The sequence below is a fragment of the Calypte anna genome, chromosome 3, assembly GCF_003957555.1.
Source record: "Calypte anna isolate BGI_N300 chromosome 3, bCalAnn1_v1.p, whole genome shotgun sequence".
NCBI classification, from domain to species: domain Eukaryota; kingdom Metazoa; phylum Chordata; class Aves; order Apodiformes; family Trochilidae; genus Calypte; species Calypte anna.
The window spans coordinates 90,960,138-90,982,296 of record NC_044246.1 but is presented as its reverse complement, the minus strand read 5'-3'; the positions used below and the strand labels follow the sequence as shown (position 1 = coordinate 90,982,296).

Sequence of the window (22,159 nt, the reverse complement as noted above, 5' to 3'; positions counted from 1 at the left end):
TTGCATTTAGTTTGCATGGAAAGCATGAAGTCAGTTTGGCAACTTTATTTGGACTAACTACACAGACACTGCTTCTACATGTATACAAGAATGCTCATTTGCAACATAAGTTTTGAGGATTCCATATTTAAGATTAAGGTTCATTAACAAACAAATTTGTAGTGTCTCAGAAATAATCCTGTTATGTGCTCCCGTTTTCATATCCAGATAAATTTTAAGAAAAGAGTTGATCTCATTTAGGCCATTTCTGAGGGATATATGGGAGAGATGAACATGTTATTTTATGGTGTCATTTTTGCAGCAGAAACACAGACTTATCTAGCAGTCAAAGAATGGCTTTTAAGAGAAGAGTTAAAAGATGAATGATTTCTTTATCTTTCTTCATGCAAGGCACACATTATTAAGACTCTTCACAAAAAATCTAATGAGCTGAACGTTCATATGTGTATGGGTAAGGTCACACACAGTATTTCATGGCAAATACACAAAACCTTTAGTCAATCAAATCTCAAGTTTCTTTACACAGTGTTAATAAAAGCTGCTTCTTTAATGATCACGTCTGGCTTCAAAACCATGCAGTAAACCTCAAAAGAGACTGAAATCTAAATTTCAATCTTTTTACCTTTTCTTCCGTCTTTTCATCATCCAGATACTGTGCTTCCTGTAGCTGCTTCAAAGCTGCATTGGATAACAAACTGTAGCTCTCCTGAAGGGATCTGACTTGCTTTTCCATTTCGTTTTTCTCTTCCTCTGTCATTCTGTTAAGAAAAAAAGAAAATGGAAGAAGATCTCTTTGTGTATTCTGTAAACTGCGGGAGTGATCTGCTTTAAAATTTACTTAAAATGGGAGAAGTGGGAGATTGTTAAAAGTAGTCTGAAAACCCTAATTATGAGGATATTCAAGAAAGCTACAATCAGGTTGTTGTGATTCATGATAAGAAGCTGCATTAATCTACAGTTTATGTTGAAAAATTACCATAGCATTCAACACTAGCATGTGCCTTTGTGAACTGATTTATAGTCAAGACAGGTAACATAACTAGCAAGGAGTCATGAGATAGCTCAGCTATTTAGTATCTTAAACAGTCTGAATTTAGACACAGAGGAAACAAACTTGTGACATGCAGTTCAATTACTAATGTACTACTAATTTTTTAATTATTTTGACTGCAAATGAAAATTACGAATATTTTTCAACTGACCAAAGCTATAGAAACCTAGCCAAATTCTTGAAATAAACAAAACTTTACCAAGCTTTCTCAAATGGGAAGACAGAATTATAAAATATAAGAAAAAAAATGGACATATTTGTATATGAAATGTAATTTGAACTTTGAGATGAGGATATGATTTCTTTTTAAGCAAAAATTTACATTATTTCAAAAATAAAAAATGTCATACTTGTCACTGTGCTTAGCTAAAAATGACTGAGTAGTCTGCAGAGCTTCAGCTATTTGTTCCTTCTTAGTTGACATTTCATCCATGGAAATCTGAAAAATAAACAACTTGTGTTCAAGATTTAACTATGCACATAAATAAAAAGAAAAGAAAAAAGGAAAGAAACTACATAGTATTTCTACCTGGGACTAAACTCATCAGTATAAGAACTTGATTTTTCTCTTTAATACCATCTATTCTTCAAGCAGGATTATTCACTACAGAACTGTGTAATTTCTACACCTTATGTTTAAATAAGTTGTTTGTATAAGAAAACCATTGGGTAAGACAAAAAGAATTTATTTTTCATTTGCTTGAAAATTAAACATTCTTTTAAAATCACTTATTATAATTGGCACAGTTTAAAGCAGCTTTATAAAGATACGTATACAACGGTCATGTTCAAGCAGTTGCTCATTAAGATGAGAGATAATAACTTTTAAAGAAAAACATATCAAAAACAAACTTTCATTAAATTTAAGGGAAGAGATACAGTGTCAGACATTTGGAAAAAATGAATTATTTATTAATATTCTCCCTGCTGCCATTTCTGTGTCACCCTCATTAAAGCACTTGTTCTGCCAGTGGAACTTGTAAGAATTTAATCCTTTCACTTTTCTGAAAAAATACAAAGAGTCTCTTCAAAGAAGAGCAAAGTATCAAAGGGGATTCTAGGACTTTATTGTCAAGACCAAGATACACTTGTCAGTGTGAACAGAACTCTGGGAAGGTGCTTGGGCCCTGCATTCACCTGCATCAGGACACAACCACTTCTGTCCCTGCATGACCACATCAAAGGGCTTTAACAAGGTCTTGACCAGAGCCTCCCTTTGCAGTCACCACCAGCAAGCTACAACCCCACGACTTGTGCTGCCTGGACAGAAACTGAAAGTGTTGTACCAGAAGACAGCAATATGAGCAGGCTGAGGTAGCAAGTGGAGTCATGAGTTCCACTTTGCTTGTGGAATTGGTGTCACTACAACTGCTACTTGTGACCTGTCATTGATGGCATCAGATTCTCCACTCACTCCAGGGCTACAACCCATAGAAAACCCAGACCTCTCTGTGAGATATATTTCAATCATCAGCAGTTATGAAATCATTAATCTACATCCTTCCACAAAACTTGCCAAGGCACCTATGCTAGTCAGCAGAGGCACAGAAGCAGGCACCTATGAAAGGTACAAATGGGATGTTTCACAAGGGAAGGAAACACCCTTGGTGCACACCCACGTCCAACAAGCTGGAGGAAGCCAAGGCAGCTGACTCACAGGTTATTCAATGAGGGCTCAGGATGGATGAGGAAGATGTCACCCATACCTCCTGTGTTAAGCTGAGATGCTCTATGGAGTTGAGCAGAACCCTAATCCTGACAGCTTGACAGAAATCCTGACTGTTTTCACTACTGTCCTTAACAAGGACAGAAAACGAGCAGTGTTTTTGCATATCCTGACCCTAACTATTAGTGATTTACCAATCAATATACTCAAGCAAGCTTACGTGCTCCTATAGATATAGGGAAAAAGTCAGTAACAGAACTAGCACTGTCCTCTATGGACAAGCAGTGTGCTGGGACTGGTGGCTATCAGGAGACTGCTGATGTTTTTAACAGCAAGTTTGATTGATGGATATGCTGCTCCAATGGCTCTAACCAGCACAGGCATGCATGACCAAAATGAATATGCAGGAGCAGGCTGCCAGGAGGGCCAAAATTATGTCTGCCTGACCACACATCCAGCACTGTACTGAGGGACGTAGGAAAGACACTGCTCCATCTCTCTGCTGCTCAGTGTGCAGAAGACCTCCAGCTAATGAAATCGCTTTTGGTATAACTAAGGTATTCTGTGGGACATGCTTAGCAGAGGAGCTGTTAGAAATTATTGGGAATTTCACACATGCAAATTTATGGGCCCAGTTACAACTGTACACAACAACAATGTATCTTAAATATAAAGGCAGCAAAATGGGCTACTCCAGAAGCCTGTGTGATGATAAAGAGGACCTGCTATATTCCCTAATACCACAGTTTTGACTATGCCATAAGGAAATTTCCCTCAAAATAACTTTTTTTAAAGCAAATAGAAAAAAAACTGGCCCTCAGGCCCTTTCTGCCAACTTTCTCCCTCTTGGTGCCAGGGTAGTCGTCAGCAGACTTCATCAAACTACTTCAGGCCAAGGGGACAGACCTACAAAGTGCTGTCCTGGCAGTATGCACTGTCCCCCTACAGAGGCTGAGTTATGATGTGCAGGACCCAGTTTTTCTGAACTGACATTCTGTAGTGTCAGATACACCACATGCCAGGCCTGTAAAAAGCAGCTTGCATGGCTTCCCAAGTAAAATGTTTGTGTCACTAAACACTGGTGTTCATTTACCCAGTCCTCCACTTGCAACACAATGTGAAATTGTGTGTGGACGGTGTTTGGAGAAAAAAAGTATTTCTGGAATATGTTTTCATTTTAATCAACACAAAAAGCTAAATAGATGAAGTAGAATTTTACCAAATGACATCTGTGTACCTGCTGCTTAGGCAAATCTGTCTTTTCAGCCTTTTCCCCTTCTTCCTTGAGGACTGTCTTGCTGAGGGTTGATACCCATTTCAGTAAATCTCCAGCTTTTTCAAAATGTTCCTTCTTTTCTTCTTCCATTGACTTCTGATGAGCACCATAAATTGTAAAGAAATATGTAAATGTGATTGTTGGAGTATTTTACAATCATGTCCACAGAAACACAATTCTACCACAATGGCAGTATTATCACAGGAACATAAAGTGATTTTGTTTTATTTATCACCACATGCATTACTCTAGCACTTTGATGTATGAAAAAAAATGCTACAATTATAGACAAACAAAATTATTCTCAAATTATTCATAATGATGATTACAGTGCTTATTCATAGAAATGTACATTCATTATGGAAGAACTGGTACTAAGAAAAAAGCACTGCTTCCCAGCCATTACTCAGCAGACAAACCATAAAAGATTATTTCCAAATGAAGTATGTTCAAATTGCTGCCTTTGCATTACCCTCAGGTGTAGATATGTACAGCCAGCACAGTATACAGCAATCTCTGCACATAGATTACTAAATTACCATTAGGAAGAATACATTGGTTTTATGTCTACAGAAACAAGAACAATAGAAGTAAAATCCTTAGACATTTCCTCTTTCTCTGCAGGGGAATACACACTTCTTTTTGTAGTACCTGTTAGTATTTTGAAATTTAGCAGTACTTAGAAAACAGGCCTTACAGCCTTCCATGCAACAGAAGCAAAAATGAAATTTTATTTCAATTACTTTTATTATTTGATACATAGTTGTAATTCATTTGCCTTTTAGAGCACAAAAACAATTCCAAAAAACCCAAAAGTTTCCTGAAGTGAGAGAAAAAATTAGGGCATATAACTTTATGATGTAAGTAGCCTATTAAATTAATGAAATACCAGCATCAGAACAGTTACTTAAGCACAGATTTAACCCTTGTATACTTTTCATCCACTTTCTATCTGTAAACTGATTTTTCATATTACACTAAGTAATCAGGTCACTGCCCTCACTCACAAAATGGACATCTATTTTGATTTTAAAGACAAGAATCTGATTCTTATCTGCCCGTTTTGCACTCATATTAACTTCAACAACCTCAGGATAAATCCCAGTTTATAGTACCTACACATAGTATCTCATAACATCGGATAAGGCCTTCAGATAAAGCCTGAACAGATATTCTGTTTGAAACTGAATCTGCCTATGTTTATAAAAAAAATTCAACTTTGTAACAACAACAAATAATATCTGATTACAGGTTTATGACTTGTGCTAGTTAGTTTAATTGCAACTCCTGATTCCATTAGACAACATTATTTATAGTTTTCCATAAAGGTCATCATAGAATTTTTTTCCTTGACTTGCATGGGTTTTAAAGCAGGTCCCAAAACAAGCACTAAGATTTTGGTCCACTATGAATTATAGTAAAGACTGGAAATGCCTGTTTTCATGGGCTGAGTTGCTTCTAACAATCGCAGCCCAGTGTGGCAATCGAAGACAGCTCTCTCTAAAGCTTCTTTATAGGTTATTTTCTTCTTTGTTTTGGGGCATGTTATAACTTTAACATACAAACGTTCATCTTTCATCTTTGTAGCTGTGACAGCATCAATAATACCATTCTTAATTGCATCTTCCATTGATAATCTAGAATGAGATTTGGGATCTATCAACCCACCAGTCAAGTACTGGTACTCCAGGCAGCGCACACTCATTTCTTTGTCTACAGAATTTAAATGCATTGCTTCAACAGCTGACATCACTGTGTTCCTTACAGGATGAATGATCCCAGTAAAGATAAGTTCACACTGCTGGATTTGCTTGGCACAAGCATCATCAACCAACTCCCTTTGCAAAGCTTCTGAAACACTGTACTTTTTTCCAGTAAATGGATCAATTATGCCTCCTGTACTAACCTGAGCTTCAAGACATCGAAGGGCAGTAACTCTATCTACCAAGTTTTTGCGTGAGGCTTTTAAGACTGGGATCCTTTCATTGGTCTCAGAAAGCCAGAACCCTGCAATAGGACTGTTTAAATCTTTATTTGGCTTTGAACTGCTAACTAAAATATCACCAAACTCATTAACTGAGATTAAACCCTCCTTATATTTGTTAAGTAATGCCTTGTCAATTCTACCCTGACATAAAGTCTCCTCAATATTAAACTGTATACCAGTTTTAAGATCTGTAAGCAAAAGAAAAGAATTCCCATCAGAATCAAAACATGTGGACTCCTTCCAATCAAATTCCTGTTTTGAAAGCTCAAGGTAAGTAGCTTTATCAACACAATTTCTTTGATAAGCCTCATAGGAAGTCATTTCAGCTCCTGTTTCAACATCTACTACAGAAATTTTGTGACTTTTCTCTGCTGATGGACTGCTTATTTTCCTTTCACCAAATGGAAGCAGAAAGCATTTACTGGTTACACTGAACAAACACATTTTCAGCAAATCACAGTAGTACATAGCATTCTTGCTATTTGGATTGTGAAAACATTTTGCATTGCTAGAAGGTTCATGCAAAAATTTTAGTATTGTATTATTAAGCAAGCCAAGCTGCACTGCAGTTTCTGGAGGTACACGAACACTTCTTACAGGATCAATGACCCCCCCGCTGGCAACTTGAACCTCAAGGATATTTTTACCTTTTTGTCTTTCTAAAAGTCGAGCTTCCATAGCCTGATACACTGAGAACACCTTCCCAGAACAGCAATATCCCAAAACAGCTTTCTCTGCCTCAAGTAGTCTGTTCTTGAATTCAGTATCTGCAAGCCCTCTAGTGATTGAATCATCAACAGAAAATTTCTGACCTGTTGTGGGGTCAATGATGAAACCACTAGCTGCCTGAGCCTCTAATAATGCTAATGCCAAGGCTTTTCCTATAATTTTTTTCTTTGCTGCTGCTGCAAAAGAGAGTATTTCTTTGCTGGATTCAATGTACAACCCAGCTATAGCTGTGGGTTTAGTTAAAAATCTTTCAAGACCTTTCTGTACCTCATCAAGAGTTTTCTGCCCTGAAAGGAGCTGCTCAACTGTAAGCTTGTCTAGAAGTTTCAACTCAACCAACTGCCTGGCAGTTACATCGTGTCGGAGACCTTGAAATTTTATGTTATTGTATTCTTCTGTAAAACATTCCAACTGAGTAGCATCATCAACAGGTTTCAAAATATCTTCCCCTAAGAAAGAGCTCATCTTTCCAAGGTCTTCTCTCCTAAACCCTTCAGATGTTTTGTATCCCTCAAACATTCTTTCTTCATTACCAAAAGTCTTGTCATTTTCTTGGTTTAGTGTAGTGACTTCAACATGCATGCCATACTGCTTGTTCTTCACTCTCTGTAAATAGGAATTTTTTGACACAGTGAGAAATACATCTGTAAAATGATGACGTATGTAATTCACTCCTAAATCCACCACCAGAAAATGGGAGAACTTGAGTGTAGGTCAGAAAGGAGAACTGCTACTAGCACTGAAGAGCAAAGAAATAGAGATAGCAAGTTTTAAAGTGTATTTGCTACACAAATATTTATTTAATAACAGGAATATGAAGAGACTAAGCAACAGTAACTGTTGTTACTTTATGAACCCAGTGCTGTCAGCCAAAACTAATTTTGACTAATAATGATAAAATAGTGTATGGAAATTCCTATTCCCAACACAAACATTTAAAATAACATGCTTCTAGATGTCAACAAATCTGCTACAAAAGTTTAATGAAAAGCTTCTTGTGTAATTTAAGAATAAGTCCCTTTCACCAAGGTAGGAATGTAAGAAACATTAGAGAGAATACAGAGTACTGACAAAGCATAGATAAAACCAAAGAAAATAAAGAACAGGCTAGTAAAAGCCAGCACTATGAAGGAAAATCCTCACAAAATGTAGTGTGTACCTCCAAGGGATGCAGTTTTACCACTCCTAATTCCTGTTTCATGTCTTCTTCGTGTATAATGGTTTGTCTGGAACTGTGCAGGTTCCTGTTTTGTCTTTCAGATATTCCAGAGATTTGGCTTGCTTTATCAAACTTTATCTCAAACTGTGTACTTGTTTGAGAAACAAACTCCATGAAAGATTGTGGGCTTGTATCTTCTTCTAGTGACTGGTTTATTCTTGACACCTGGAACTGCACCTCTCTCGGTACCACATCATCTGCACTCATGTACAATCTATTTTCTTCTATTTGATCAGATTTAAATCCAGGTCTCTCCTGCTTCTGCCTTAACAAAGGTGAACCAGGTTTTGCATGGGGAGGAGGAGGCTGCTCAAATTCTCTAGCTGTGGTGTCGCTTGGGTAATTGAAACCATTCCCTCTTCTCTCACAGCTGAATGTAAATCCAGAATCTTGGAGTTTACTATTTTGCTGAGCTTCATTCTGAAACAGCACAAACCTGCGTTCACTCTCCTTGACCTGCAGGTCCATTTTCTGTTTCAAGTTCTCAACTGTGCGCTTCTGCACTTCCAACTCTTCCTCAAGTTTCCTGCACTTCTGGTGATGTTCCATTTCAGCCCGCTTCCCTTGCTGAAGTTGTTCCTGGCACTTTTTAAGCCTTTCTTGCAGATCTTCCATTTGTCTCCTGTACAACATGATGTTTTCTTCAGCCATATGCTTTTCCTGCTGAAGAGCAATACATTCTAGCTTTATGCCAGAAACGTCCTTTTCTGTGATGCTGTGAGATTCCAGTAACTTTTCAACTTTTTTCCTAAATTCCTCAGCAGAGTGTTTAAACTTAATGGATTCTTCCTGAAAAAGAATCATCTTCTTGCGTGCCATTTGTTCATCCACAGTTTTCTGATGGAGTTCATCCTGTAATTTTTTCAACTTACAACTAAGCTCTTGTATCTGGGCTTGTTGTAGTTTTATCTTTTGCTCATTCACTGTTTTTTCCATAGTTAGAGCAGTCATTTGGGCATTTAGATTTTTAACTTCCCAGTCAATGGTTCGGGTGGACGCAGTTTGTTTATCAAATTTTTGCTTATATTCACTAGCTAAGTCTTTTGTTTTTGCTAGGTCAACTTCCAGGCTTTTGATTTTACATATGAATTCTTGCTCAATTATTGTTTGCTTGTGCAATTGTTCATTTGTTGTATGTAGTTGCTCTTTGAAACCATCTGCTAGGGCTTTTAATGCATCATTTTTCTTCTGAATACTCTGTTTTTCCAGATTCATCTTTTCTGACTCAGACTGAATTTGCTTCATCCGTAGTTTTGTTTCAGTATTCCATTTATTAAGGTCCTCTATCTTTAGCTTTAGTGTTTCTGACACCTGATTACTTTTGGCTAATTCACTCTTCAGCATCTGAATCTCCTGCTGGTTTTCTTTCTCTACTTTTGTTTTTTCAAACAACTGTTCTTTAATTTTCTTATATTGATCTTGAAGATGATTTGCTTCTCCTTTGCATGACTGTGTTCTATGTTCAGCTGCCAACTTCTCTTTTTGAAGAGTACTGATTTGCGAATTTAAATGTTTGATAGTTATTTCCATTTTTGTCTGTGATCTAGTTAATTCCTCTACTTCTTTTTTTAGCTGTATCTTCTCTTGCTGAATGGATTTCAGCTCTTCCTGATACTTCATCTTAATTTGCTTAAGATCAATAGCTTCTTGCATCACCTCTTCAGCTCTATCTGTCGTTCTATGTAACTGCTTGTCCAGATCTTTCAATTGCTGCAAATATCCCTGCTCTACTTGGTCTTTTTCCTCCAGCTTAATTTTTAAGCATTTGAGTTCACTATTGACTTTATCTAGTTTTTCTTTTAATAAACGAGACTTTTCCTCTGCTGATGATTTCTGAAGCTCTATTTCATTCAGTTCATATTTCAGGTCTTTAATAGTTTTATCAGCTTTTTTGTTAGTAAGTGTTAGCTCATCTATCTTCTGTTTAAGCTCTTCTATTTTTTTGGCTTCTTGATTCTTCTGGAAACTTGCAATCTCAGAATCAGTCCTATATTGGCTGCCTTGCCCAGCTGTGAAAGTTGACAGGGAAGTTTCCCTACTTACGCAGTACCTGCCTTCAACAACCTTCCTTCTGGCTTCAGCTTTCTCTTTTCCTTGCAACTTTATTTCTGACAGGTACCCTTTAAATTCAAGATCTTGTTCCATTTGCTTTAGCAGTTTCAAAAGTTTCTCCTCACCTTCTGTTTTTTTCTTCAGCTCCTGCATTAAATTTTTTTTTTGCAGCTCTAAATCATGAAGATTAGTATCTTTTCTTCTCAGATGCTCTTCAAGATTTTTTCTGGTAAAGGTGCTTTCTTCTATTTGATTTTTAAAAGCACAGAGGTTTTTTTCCAGTATGCTTCTTTGAGTCTCTGCCTGACAAATGAGCTGTCTTACACACTCCAACTCCTGCTCTGCATCTGCTTTCTCTTTCTCAATGTTCTCTAGGTCTATACGGCATCGCTTTGCCTCTTGTTCAGCCTTAGTCTTCTGAAGACAGATCGCTTCCATGTCCCTTTGCTGCTTCTTGCGCTCTTTTTCTGCAGCTTCCCTCACTTTAGGGAGCTCTTGTTCCACTTGGAATTTTTGTTTCTTCATATCCTCCAACAGCTCCTCAAGTGTTTTTACCTTCCCCATGAGTTTTCTGTTCTCATCAATTGTGCTGTTTTGCTGTGCCATCAGATCTGAATATGCTTCACGCACTGATGCTTCTTTAGCCTTTAAAACCTGTAAAAGAACGACAGAAGTTGGAATGTACTTTTTCTAACAGAGCATGTGAAACATGTTAGGCTCTTTGAAAAGCAGAATGGAAAATACTTACTCATGTATCTATGGTATGTCCAGAAAGTAGGATGAGCAGTTCCCACCACCATCACCTTCTCTTGATACAGCAAGCTTCAGGAAGTTACCATTAGCCAAGTAGGAAACCCTTCATAAAGACATCCACAAAGCGAAGTAGTCCTGAAGCCTCTCACTTCAGTCAGATGCTTCTTAGTGGTAAGCAGCATCAAACAACAGCTTGCATATGCTTTTTCTCCAAATAAACAGGTAGAGCAAACAGTGAGCCAAACACTAAGTGCAAGAATTCCCAAGGAGAAAGCCTACCATTTCTGCATCAGTTCAGTAGAAACCAGAAACAGCATTTCATGCTTGCAAGCACAAGTAACACAAGAGTTCAGAAATCCCCTCCAAGAAAAGAAACAGCTCTAGAAAGAGAAGTATTTAAAATCCCAGTACATCCATCTTCCATAGTCTGCTCTGCAGTCACAAGGCCTCTAACTGGCTCAGCTGATGGACTGGTAAGAGCACAGTTGCTCTGCAGTGTAGACACAGAAATACCCACATGGTAATCAGGTATATCCTAGTGAAAACCAGTTCAGCTTGTAGTCTCCATATGTTGCCAAGTCAAGGGAAACTCCTATAAGCAAGATGTCTATTCACCAGTAACAGTACAGTTGAAACCATACATACCTTGTCTCCATTAGCACTACTCCATTAGCATTAGTTACCAATGTGAGCTAACATGAAGAACACACCTACATTCCTATGATCATACAAAACATGGCAGGAAGGATAATTATAGCAACATTTTCAAATAGAAAAAAAGTTGGTTTAATTAAATTTACCAGATTTACTTCTTTTTGCACATCATACATGAAACTTATTCCTTAAAAGGCTAATGCAAAGGCAGCTTCTTCATTTTCTCTCCATATTTCCCTTGTGTAACAATTTTGAACAAAGCCCAACAAATACAAAATATTTAAATTGGTTTCTTATCAGATCTCTCCAAAGTCTAATGCATTCTGCTTAAGAAAGATACAGATACAGTCTTGTTAGCTTTCATTATTTCTAATTTACATGGCTGAGCATCAAATGGATGGGGAAAAGGATAATAGTTAAATGATAACATGAATAAAAAGAATTTTGAATGAAAATAATTAAGCATCTCAAAATGCACAGTGATTAATATATCCTTAGCATATCTGTTGTTTAAATTAAGTTCAATCAACTTTAAATGACTTGATATATTTCGAGATTCAAATGTTGATTGTATTACAATCATTCTTAAATTAACTGTTTCATTTGCACTGCATATAAACTCTAGGACCTTAATAACTGTTGTGCTCCTTTTCTCTTCATTATCATTGTCTCTTTTTTTTGCTGTTGTTTTTTTTTTTCAAAAGAGGCTTTTTTCCCTATTTTTTCACAGAATGTTTTCTGGAGTTCAGTGTTTTTTCCAGGTACCTTAGAGCTATGACCCTTAACTCTAACGTCCATTTCTACAAATAGCACTGGACCTTCACACTTCTGGCCCTGTTTGAACTTGTCTTCTTCATTACTCTTCACCCAACTTATATTTCTGTTGTCTAAATCACAGATTTTATCCTGTGATATTTTCTCATTTACTTTCTCATCATGACTAAAAGGCTTTTTTCCTAATCCATGTTCTGAAAAATATTCCTTTTCTCTAGAAATAATTTCTGAGAGGGCTATATTTGTATTTAAAGCAACAGCACTTCCTAACAATTCTTTACCTAAGCTTGGATCACTGTGCACTGCTGACAGTTCAAAATCTAATGGGTAAGATTCAGAAACTTTTGCTGCACATTGGTTCTCTGAAATATTTCCTGAAGAATGAGCCCAAATTTCTTGCATATTACTCTTTTCTTCATTAGGATTAAAATTTGATTTTTTCAGGATGTTGTGTTCTGCTATGAAGTAACTATTATCCAGAGTTGCCTTGTGCAATATGTTCATATCCCTTCCAACACTACAAGAAATGCCTGGATTATTTACAGATTGCAAATTTAACTTTCTTTTTTCACTTCCATTGTGCACTGCCAACTCTCTGAAAGAGGATACAACTTTCTCTGAAGGCACTGTATCTCTTAATCCCGAAAGAGAGTCACCTTTTTCATCTACACTTGAAACTCTCTGTCTTCAGAGTTTAAGGTATTATGGCTATTACTGTCTGTAAAGCTATGTTCTTCAGGCTGACATTTAAAATGAGTTCTTGGGCAAAAGTGTTGCTGCTTGTAAAGGCTGACATCCAGGGCATGCTTTACAGTAATCTCATCTTTCTTTGTTGTTAGCTCAAAATTAGTTTCTGATTGCATTTCACATTCTTCCTTTGTTGGAACATCGCTCCCTGCCCTCCTTGAACAACTTTTTGCTGTGGTTTTCTGTACCATCTCCACTTCAGGCAACTTCTTTTATACTCCTCCTGCTTTCCATCTCTCTACACGGAAGAGATGCTCCTTTAACTCACCAGGATCACTATTCACACTCACAACGATCCCAGCTGAAATAAAACAATCTTTCCTAACACCTTCTCCTCTACCTTGGTTACCAAGACCTATTACCAAGACCCTGCGGCTCAAAAGCATTTAAAAGATTTAGTTTGGTCTTGAAGAATATGAAGCCCATTGTCATTCAGATTTCTTGATCCTTGTTTCAATTCTTGTTCTCGGTTTCACTTTTTATCTTTGATACCATTAGCATTTTTAATCATACTAAATCCTCGGTTACAGTGGTTACTTTTCAACAAACACACCTGTTTCCAGCTGCATGCTTCACTGCTTCAAAATGTACAAAGATACTTGCTGGTGTTGTTACAGTTTGTCCAGAGGAATTCACAAGCCAGAAAAGCCAATAAAGACTAAGCCAGCACTGGATTTATGTAACATTTAAGAATTCTGGGTTTTTTCTGTAATAGTAACATTAAAATTTATACCCTTCTGAGAGTGGTCTCCAATTTTATGTAATTTATATAGAACTACATTTAATATGGGCAAAATTCATTACAGGACTGCATTTAATGTGAGCATGATTTTTGAGACTGCACTGAGTAGACTGTATACAACATTCTGAATTCTGAATGAGTGATTATTTAATCTCTTTCAGAGAGAAGCATTTCCAAAGAAAGTGAAGAATTTAAAAGTATTTATTTCTCAGTTATTGGGAAGGTTGATTGTGCAGCAAGCATGTAGTTTGTCTGCTCACTTTCAGTAACTTGCTCTTGTTCATAAGATTTAAGACTGAGAAGAAAGAAAATTCTCTTTGTCCCCAAGTAATCAAGACAGTAGAAAGAGAAGGAAAAAAAATAGCTAACTATATCAAAGAACCTCAAGAAATTTAATTAGGAGGGCAATGCATCTCCCAGTTCAAAGAAACTCTCTATGTTAAGAGTTATGTTAAGTGGATCAGAATGCATACTGTGGAATATATAAGGCTGACATGGGATATCAAAGGTGTGAAGGTGTGTGCAACACTAGTTTTGCCCTCATCTTAATGTCTGCATCTACCCAAAGGATCAAGGCCTAAAGTATTAAAGCATTAAAATGTACTGTACGTAACTATATCTCCACCAGAATTTATTGAAGCATATGATCCTTTTAGCTGTAAAATGTATGTATGGTATGTGCCTTTGCTTATCTGAATGACAATAGTGTAATTTAATACTCCTACATTCCTGTCTGAAATGCAGTATATAGGAATTTCAGTTTTTCATATCTGCTGCTAACTTTGTGAATAATTTCAACAGGTATAGTTTGTTCTTTGTTTGCTTGGCTGTTCTTTTTGGCTTGGTTGGGTGCCAGGAGATGACCTACCTCTTCCTCTTCCAGTCTTTTCAAAGAGTCACCTGCAAACTTAATGTACTGGGTCATCAGGGTCACTAAGGCAGTGTAACGAGTCCGCAAATCCATGAACTGCAGGCAAACAGGGTGGGGGGGAGGGGAAGAGAAACAATCCCATTAACCCACAGAGGTGATAAACCCTACTCTAGAATCTATCCCCACAATCCTAATAGTGTAATCCAAAATTCTAATTTTGATTTCAAAGTTGAATGCCGTAAGCAAGGTGCACAAACAAAGCCCAGGAATCTATGAGGAGATTCGTAAGGAGAAGAAACATAAGAATGTTTTGACTTCACAGTTACTTGATTCTTTTTCTAAGAATAGGTTGTGAGAGGGACAAGCAGTGCAGGTCACTGTTCCTCTCTAACAGTTAGCAAGGAGATGGATTTTTCTTTCCCACCCAAATTTTGGCTGACTGGCCTTGGAGTCCATCAAAGTGTCCAGATCTGGTATGTTTAACCACAGCAAAGATGGAAACTCTCCTTACTGTGATCAGTATCAAGCCCAGAGAGAGGTCTAAACAGTTTTACTGAGGTACATTTCTCCTGTATTTTTATAACTCCAGGGGCTTTTGTACATCAACAGTAACATACTATCTCATTATTTAAATACCACATAATGACCAATCAAATATTTACCACATAATGTGTCTATAAAGCAAAAAATTATCTTGCTTGGGTTACCATCATTATTCCATAATTATTAAATAATAAATACCATTCTTGTGTTTACTGCAGTTTAAGGAAAGACTCATCATGTTTTGCTGTCACATGAAATCCACTTACCTCTTGAATAATGAAGTCTGATGAGCTTTGCATTCTTCGGCGTTTCACTGGAGATTTTTGTTGGGAGTCAACCATAGCTCTGTAAGTCATAGTCTGCAATTCATAGTCCTGAAAAAAGAGAAAATATACAAAGTTCCTGGCATTCCACATGATATTGACATTAAAAAAGATTCCAAGTATAATTTTTTTATTTATTACCTTCACAGCAGCTGAATATTGTTCTGAATATTTCTGGCATTCATCTATTTTGCTTTGTTTCATTTCTATCTCAGAAACCAGCATCTGTAAAATATGAATTTTACAGCTTTATCTTAAAACATTATTTTTATTACCATTATTTTTAGCATTTTTTACTTATCTAACATAATAAGTTAATTTCCATTTATTTCCATTTATTTCCATTTCCATTTATTTACAAGTAATTAAATGCTCAAACCTATCTCCTGGGCTCTCTCAGGTGTACAGTATAAAAGCAGTGAAAAAAGCCTGACAGGTTAAATAGCTGGTAAGCTAACTTAAAACAAAATCAGGTATTTACCCTTTCATACACATTATTTGTTATTCTGTCTCTTATTTAAGCCACACTTCCACACTTGATTGTTGTTGACTTTAGCTCTGCTTCCATGAAAATATTCCTATATCCATAAACACCAAGATCAGTATTTGATAAAAAAAATTACGTGACAAGGAGAATCCAAAATTTTAGGCACTCCCTAAAGTTTTGCTCTTCTTGCAGATTTGAGGACCAAAACTATATGGTCCATGAACTAGCAACAATCAGTGAGTGAGGTATTCATTATGTTAGCTGCATCACAAACATGAAACCACAAAAGCTGGTGATGGCTTGAATTTTTTTTTAGTAAGGGCTGTGGGATATAAACACCTCTTATCAAGACAATGGCTTAAAGTGTTATTTCAATGGTGGAGACATTACAGCAGTGCTTTCCTACACTGAGATCACTTTTCATACCTTATGCTGGTTCAACTGTTTAGCCAATGCTTTGCTATTTTCAGGATGGATTTCTTGAATCTTTCGCTGTGTATCTTCCACTTGTTGAATCCAAGTGTCCAAAGAATTGTAAGTATCTTTGTAATACTTCAGAGATTTATTAATACCATCTAAGTCACGTAACCTGATTTTATATTAGAAGATAAGCCAAAGAGAAGAATATTAATATTAAAGATAAAAAGTACAATAATAAGCCAAACAGAGCTTTAAAGGTTTCAGATGCCTTAACTCTGCTATAGCTCACACTAGAAACACCCTTACATAACACTAATTAAACAGTAAATTAACGCCTCAAACACCACGGTTCCCAGCTTTATGAAATCTTTTCATTTGTCAGAACACCCAGGAGAGATCCTACTGCAGAAGAAACACTGCATAACCCCTCTTCAGGGAGCTAAACTGCTTGAAATTCCAAGGGTACAAGAAACCCTAAGCAAGAGGGAGGGCTCTGTAGCAGTAATTGATTCTGTTAAAATAAATTAAGGTATTTCAAATGTCACCTGTGTGTATCTGGGAGTGTGCTGTCCTCTGATGGGGTTTATTGTTTTCCATATTCTCTGTGTCACACAAAAAACCTAAACTAAAGAGTAAAGCTAAAGCCTTTCAATATTCAAATGTGTGAAAGCTATTGATCCTGTAAGCTCATTTTTAAATCATGTTCTTGACCTGTAAAGAGATTGCTATGTAGTTCTTGAAAGTAGTTTCCATACTGATAAGAATAGTAACAGTTTTTCTTTCATGATTCTCATACTGTTCAAAGATCATATATACATGTGACTACTCCAAACCACTGCAGGAAAAACGTAGTTATTAAACAAGTACTTATACCTTGATTTGAAATTAATACCCTGAATTACTCTACTGTTGTTCTCAAGATGCCAAAAGGACACCAAAAAAGAACAAGCAAAGGAAACCATACTGCTCAGGTTTCATACTTTAGCATGTCTTAAATCTAATAACCATGAAAAAGAGAAAGGATCATAATAACTGCAGCCAATATTTGTACAAACTTTTGGTATAATCATTATCAGTGTCAAGCTGTTAAGAAGCAGCAGAGCAAACATTTGCAGAAATCAGGTTTTTTACAGCTCCATACTGTAACTACCACAATCTGTCCTATTTACTCTAGAAGCCACTATATGTGAACAGTCATTTTTCAGCATATTCTAGTCAGGGTACAGTCCTGTGAGAAGAGCATGTAGTTCAATATTTGCCTCTGAAGAAATACAAACACTTCAGTACCTCATAAACCTACTGTTTTATCATTTAAATTATGTCACACTATCAAAGGATGAAAAACCTGTCTTAAAGCTAGCCATTCTGCAGTCACCTTTAATTGAGACAGCTTTTGCTCATCTTCCTTTTACCTTTCAGCAATGTTATATGGAAAGAATCAAATTAGCTAATTAGAAGTAAAAAACTTTAGTATTGTACCTGGATATATATTCACTCCTTAGAAAAGGAGGATAAAAATGTGAAAGGTCATCGTGAACTTTTACATGAACACTACTACCTTTGATTGTGTTCAAGTGACAAGCTAAAGAAGATTTTAAAGGAAATATTTTCAGGCAATAGTACAGACTTCCTTAACTGGCCAATACTTTTTCCTTCAGTCCCTAGTGTAAAGGAAAAAGTACTTCCAGGAATATTATGTATAGATGACAGCTTCAGAATTATAGGTGTGTTCTGCTGTACCTGCACGTCTGTAGGCATACACATTTGAGTAACAATCTCCAATACCATCACAACAGTAACAGAGAAAGGCTGATTTTAGAGAGCAACATCTCAACTGGATACTATGGCTGCATGAAAACAGTAGTTGCACAGCAGAACAAAATACTGGCACTTCACCAAAAGTTATTGTGGTGAAATTATCACAGAAGTCAATGGAAACTGAGCACTTCCAAATTGAGTCATTAAAAGCAAGCAAACACCAATCCAATCAAAACTAATTAATCAGCTCAGTTCAGCCTGTCAGAACTAATTATGTGGAGAAACAGATGGTATTTCCATAGGACAGCAAGTTGTTTCTGCAAGCTTTTTTTGGAGGGGAAAAAAATAATTAATAAAAAATAATAAAAAAGATATATCCCTACTGTGTCTCTGTAAGATATAACTAAATAGAAGTTTCTGTACCATGTTAATGTTTTGTGCTCTAGTTACAGACATTTTTTGTAGAAAAGACAAGTAAGAATTTGTGATTATGGCACATTGTACTAAGAGTTCAGAATACTATCCTGACTTATTTTAACATTCATTTCTGATTATTTTCCTCAGAAACAACATGAAACATGACTAGGATAGAACAGAACAGACTAGAATAGAATTAAGAGAAGTATAATACATAATAAATGTAATATAAAGTCATACAAACCTATTTTCAATTTGAGAATGAATATTTTGCCACCTCTCAGCTAACTGATCAACTTTTTCTTTATGCCAGTCAAAGTCAAGATCCCGTTCCTTGTGTGTTTTAAACATCTGATCACTGATCATCTTTGCCTTCTGCAGTTCATCCTCTAAGTTATGGAACACTTTTCTTCTTTCATCTACTTCAGATCTCCATTGCTAGGATGTGATAAATGATAAATTGTAAATAACTCCTGAATTATGACACCATTTTATAAATGAGTATTTTACATAAGTAAAATATTTAAATGAATAAATTTTAAAATGTTTAAATTACTATTTTACTTCTTGTTGCTCAAACACTGGAACGGAGCCAGAATCAGTTTGAAATAAGTGATATTTGTACTACTTATAATATATATAGTAATACATAAGCTACGAACTGCAGCATAATTCTAAGTAATAGTATGCCTTCCAGCACAATACACAATACTTCCAACACATACATCAAAACATGGACACCAAATTCACCCACTAATCTTACAAAATACAGCTTTTAAGAAAAAAATCATTAGGTGAATGCTAATCAATCTAGATAACAAAAAGCATAACTCATCATTTGCAATATTAAAATGAGGTACATACAACACACAAAATATGCTGAACTTCAATTTTACCCTTTCTCAAAGATATCTGACAAACCTCCCAGGAAACCCTAATTAGTATACCATAGCAGTAGCAGGAATGTTATTCTGGCCAGATTTATATCACAATATATTTATGTAACCTTAAGCATCTGTTACCTTTTGAAGAGACAAAATATATGTCTGACCCAAGCACAAGTAAGTGCCACTCTTAGAAGTTCAGACACAAAAGGGCATTTCCTAACAGCAGGAGTCCACATGCAAACTATCTAATTCCTAGTGCTTAGAAGCTGTCATTTTTTTCTAACATGTCAATCTTAATATGGACTTTCCTCCAAGTACACAAAAGCCAACTTTTGATACAATGTATATAACAACATAACCAATAGAGGCATTATAAAATAGATAATTTTCCTATTATTTTTATTTGCCCATGGAAAGGCACCAGCCATCTCTTACCTTCAGTGTACCCATCAGATTTTCTATATTATTTTTGTCAGCCGTTACTGCCTCTTCTTCACACAACTTTGTTTCATAGAGTTTTACTAACATTTCTGCTTCTTGGGTGTTCTTCAGCACCAAATTTATAGTTTTTAATCTGAAATTCAATAATCCTGTGTTAACTGAACCATCAATAACAACACTCAATACACTTGTGTTTATCATGCTTCTCATACATGAGGTAGACCCTTAAACAATGTAAAAATTATGTTATCTCTCTTCTCCTATTCATATTGGTATCTTTGTATTTAACTTGAGGAGAAAACTGTAAACTAAAACATGTATGTTGACAGATAGCCCATTACATACTTATCTATGTAAATGGAAGACATGGAATAAACTTGGTTCATATTCTGAATAACAACATTGAGTTCAGAGCGCAGAGTAGGGACTGAAGGTGAACCAGCAGCTTGACCAAAGAACTCTTCACATTTCTCTGTGATGACTCCCAAGTCATCCTTCAATCGTTCCAGTTCTTTCTTCAGTTTCTGTAAAATAAAATATGATTGATAGTGCTTTTATCCTACATCAACCTTATGTAAACTCTAAATATCATTACCAGTACAGGTCTGCTCTTCTTTGCTTGTTTCATCTGGACACCACTAAAAAAATTTTGTAAGGATCATATTCCTAAGAGAGAAACTAAACAGAGACACCATTTATTGGCATCTTTTTTCTCAAAAACTCAAGCCTAATCTTTGAATCTTTTCTTTTCCAGGTAAAACAAACTCCCCTAGCTACACTCAAAATATTGGGATAAATTTGTTTTAAAGCAGAATTCTTTTCCTAGGTAAAACAGCCTTTCTCAAAGACTCACCTCTTGCTCTGAAATCCTAAGCTCACTTTCAGGTATATCATCCCTCTCCATTGGGGTTCGGATCTGCCGTATTAACCGTTCCTCACAACTCTCCAGCTGAAGTCTGATGTTTCTGACTTCAGAGATATACAGATTATAAACAGATTCTTCCTGCTCCTCTGTTGAAAGAAACAAGGCACATGTTAGCAAACAAAGCCCAAACCACCATGCCTTCTTATGAAACACCATATAAGAAGTCACCATTCTAGGGGTCTTTTCATAACTGGCTGAAATCTCATCAGTACCTATTGAAATTATGGCTATAATGCAACCCTTAAGTTGTAGCTATTATCAGATCATCTTCTCATGAACAATTGCCATAAATTTTTGACCTCTCCTCCCAGACACCAGCATCACCCATATGCACACTGCTAAACTCAGTGACTGACTTTATCAATGACTCAGTCACTATTACCAAATACAATACTACAGAAACCTCCAAGCCTTTCTTTTCTTAAACCTCTTAACTACAGTGAACTATGCTAATGCAGTAATCATCTTTGCACCACTGTATTTCTTTAAGTCATTAGCTACTTGACATTAAATCAGAGTAGATATTTTATGCTTTCTGGTCCTTACTGTACTCAAAAACAGAGTTAAGAAAGCAGTAACTAGAGGTACCGGAGCTAGGAAAATATCTAGGATACTTTTCTTGCCTTAGAAGTGTGAAAAAAGGCTGTAATTCTGTTATGAACTTGAGCTAATCAAGGTGTGTTTCCATTATTCAAAACTGCAATATGCAGAACTAGCATGTAAAATTTTTTGTAGTGCTCTGTATATTAAGTAACACACTTTATTTTTACATATATGCAAAGTTTAAAAAATTAGAGCTTCTGTACAATGCAAGTGTGCAGATTGTTAAAATGATGACTATCTGTGCAGAAGAACTGGGGCATTTACAATATTAATATGATAAAATGAGCTTACATACAGAGAGAGAAGCTTCATAAAGAACTACAATCTATCTTGTGAGGGCATCTTTCCACTGTTATCAGCAAAGTTTTACCTCTTTCTGCAGATTTCAGAAGCTCTTGATAGTATTGCTTGCAAACATTAACTTCCCTTTCCAGCTGTGCTGTATCAGAGCTCGTAAAGATTTTGGACTCCTGGCTGTCTTCCACAAAATCATCAAAGCGGGACTGCAAATTGCTGAGAACCTGCTGATGTTCACCTGGCAGCATTGTTTTTATCTGCAACAGATTATAAAAGGTATGGTTAGCAATGCTGCATCACTCACGTATTTCTCTATAACAATATTGACTAATTATTAAGACTGTAAAGCCAAAGAATCAAGGTTCTGAAAGCTTGCTGTTCTTAAGATGGAGTCTTCTTGACAGCTGACAGTTTACACTCACTATAAAATTCTTTTCCATCTTTCATGCCAGCAATGGGCTGTGTTATGCCAACCCTACATCAGACACCATTACTCTATCTAATGCCATGTAAAAACAAACGACAAGCCAGCAAGAG

At 36.2% G+C, this 22,159-nt stretch overlaps 1 protein-coding gene across 5 annotated transcripts in view; it reads right to left on the bottom strand.

Moving 5' to 3' along the window:
• DST (dystonin) overlaps window positions 1-22,159 on the bottom strand; it is a 289,353-nt gene that overhangs the window by 112,767 nt on the left and 154,427 nt on the right. For 4 of the 5 annotated variants that reach the window (XM_030446905.1, XM_008495643.2, XM_030446906.1 and 1 more), the window contains 12 exons: window positions 21,696-21,879; window positions 20,651-20,808; window positions 20,143-20,321; window positions 19,792-19,930; window positions 18,714-18,907; window positions 16,301-16,463; window positions 15,529-15,612; window positions 15,331-15,438; window positions 14,519-14,617; window positions 3,955-4,089; window positions 1,402-1,490; window positions 623-758 (listed from right to left, as the gene is read on the bottom strand). In XM_030446905.1, the coding sequence (XP_030302765.1) occupies window positions 623-758; window positions 1,402-1,490; window positions 3,955-4,089; window positions 14,519-14,617; window positions 15,331-15,438; window positions 15,529-15,612; window positions 16,301-16,463; window positions 18,714-18,907; window positions 19,792-19,930; window positions 20,143-20,321; window positions 20,651-20,808; window positions 21,696-21,879 (1,668 nt within the window). Of the gene's footprint in view, window positions 1-622; window positions 759-1,401; window positions 1,491-3,954; window positions 4,090-5,398; window positions 7,316-7,868; window positions 10,635-14,518; window positions 14,618-15,330; window positions 15,439-15,528; window positions 15,613-16,300; window positions 16,464-18,713; window positions 18,908-19,791; window positions 19,931-20,142; window positions 20,322-20,650; window positions 20,809-21,695; window positions 21,880-22,159 lie in introns of those variants that run through there. The other variant, XM_008495646.2, reaches the window with a different exon arrangement.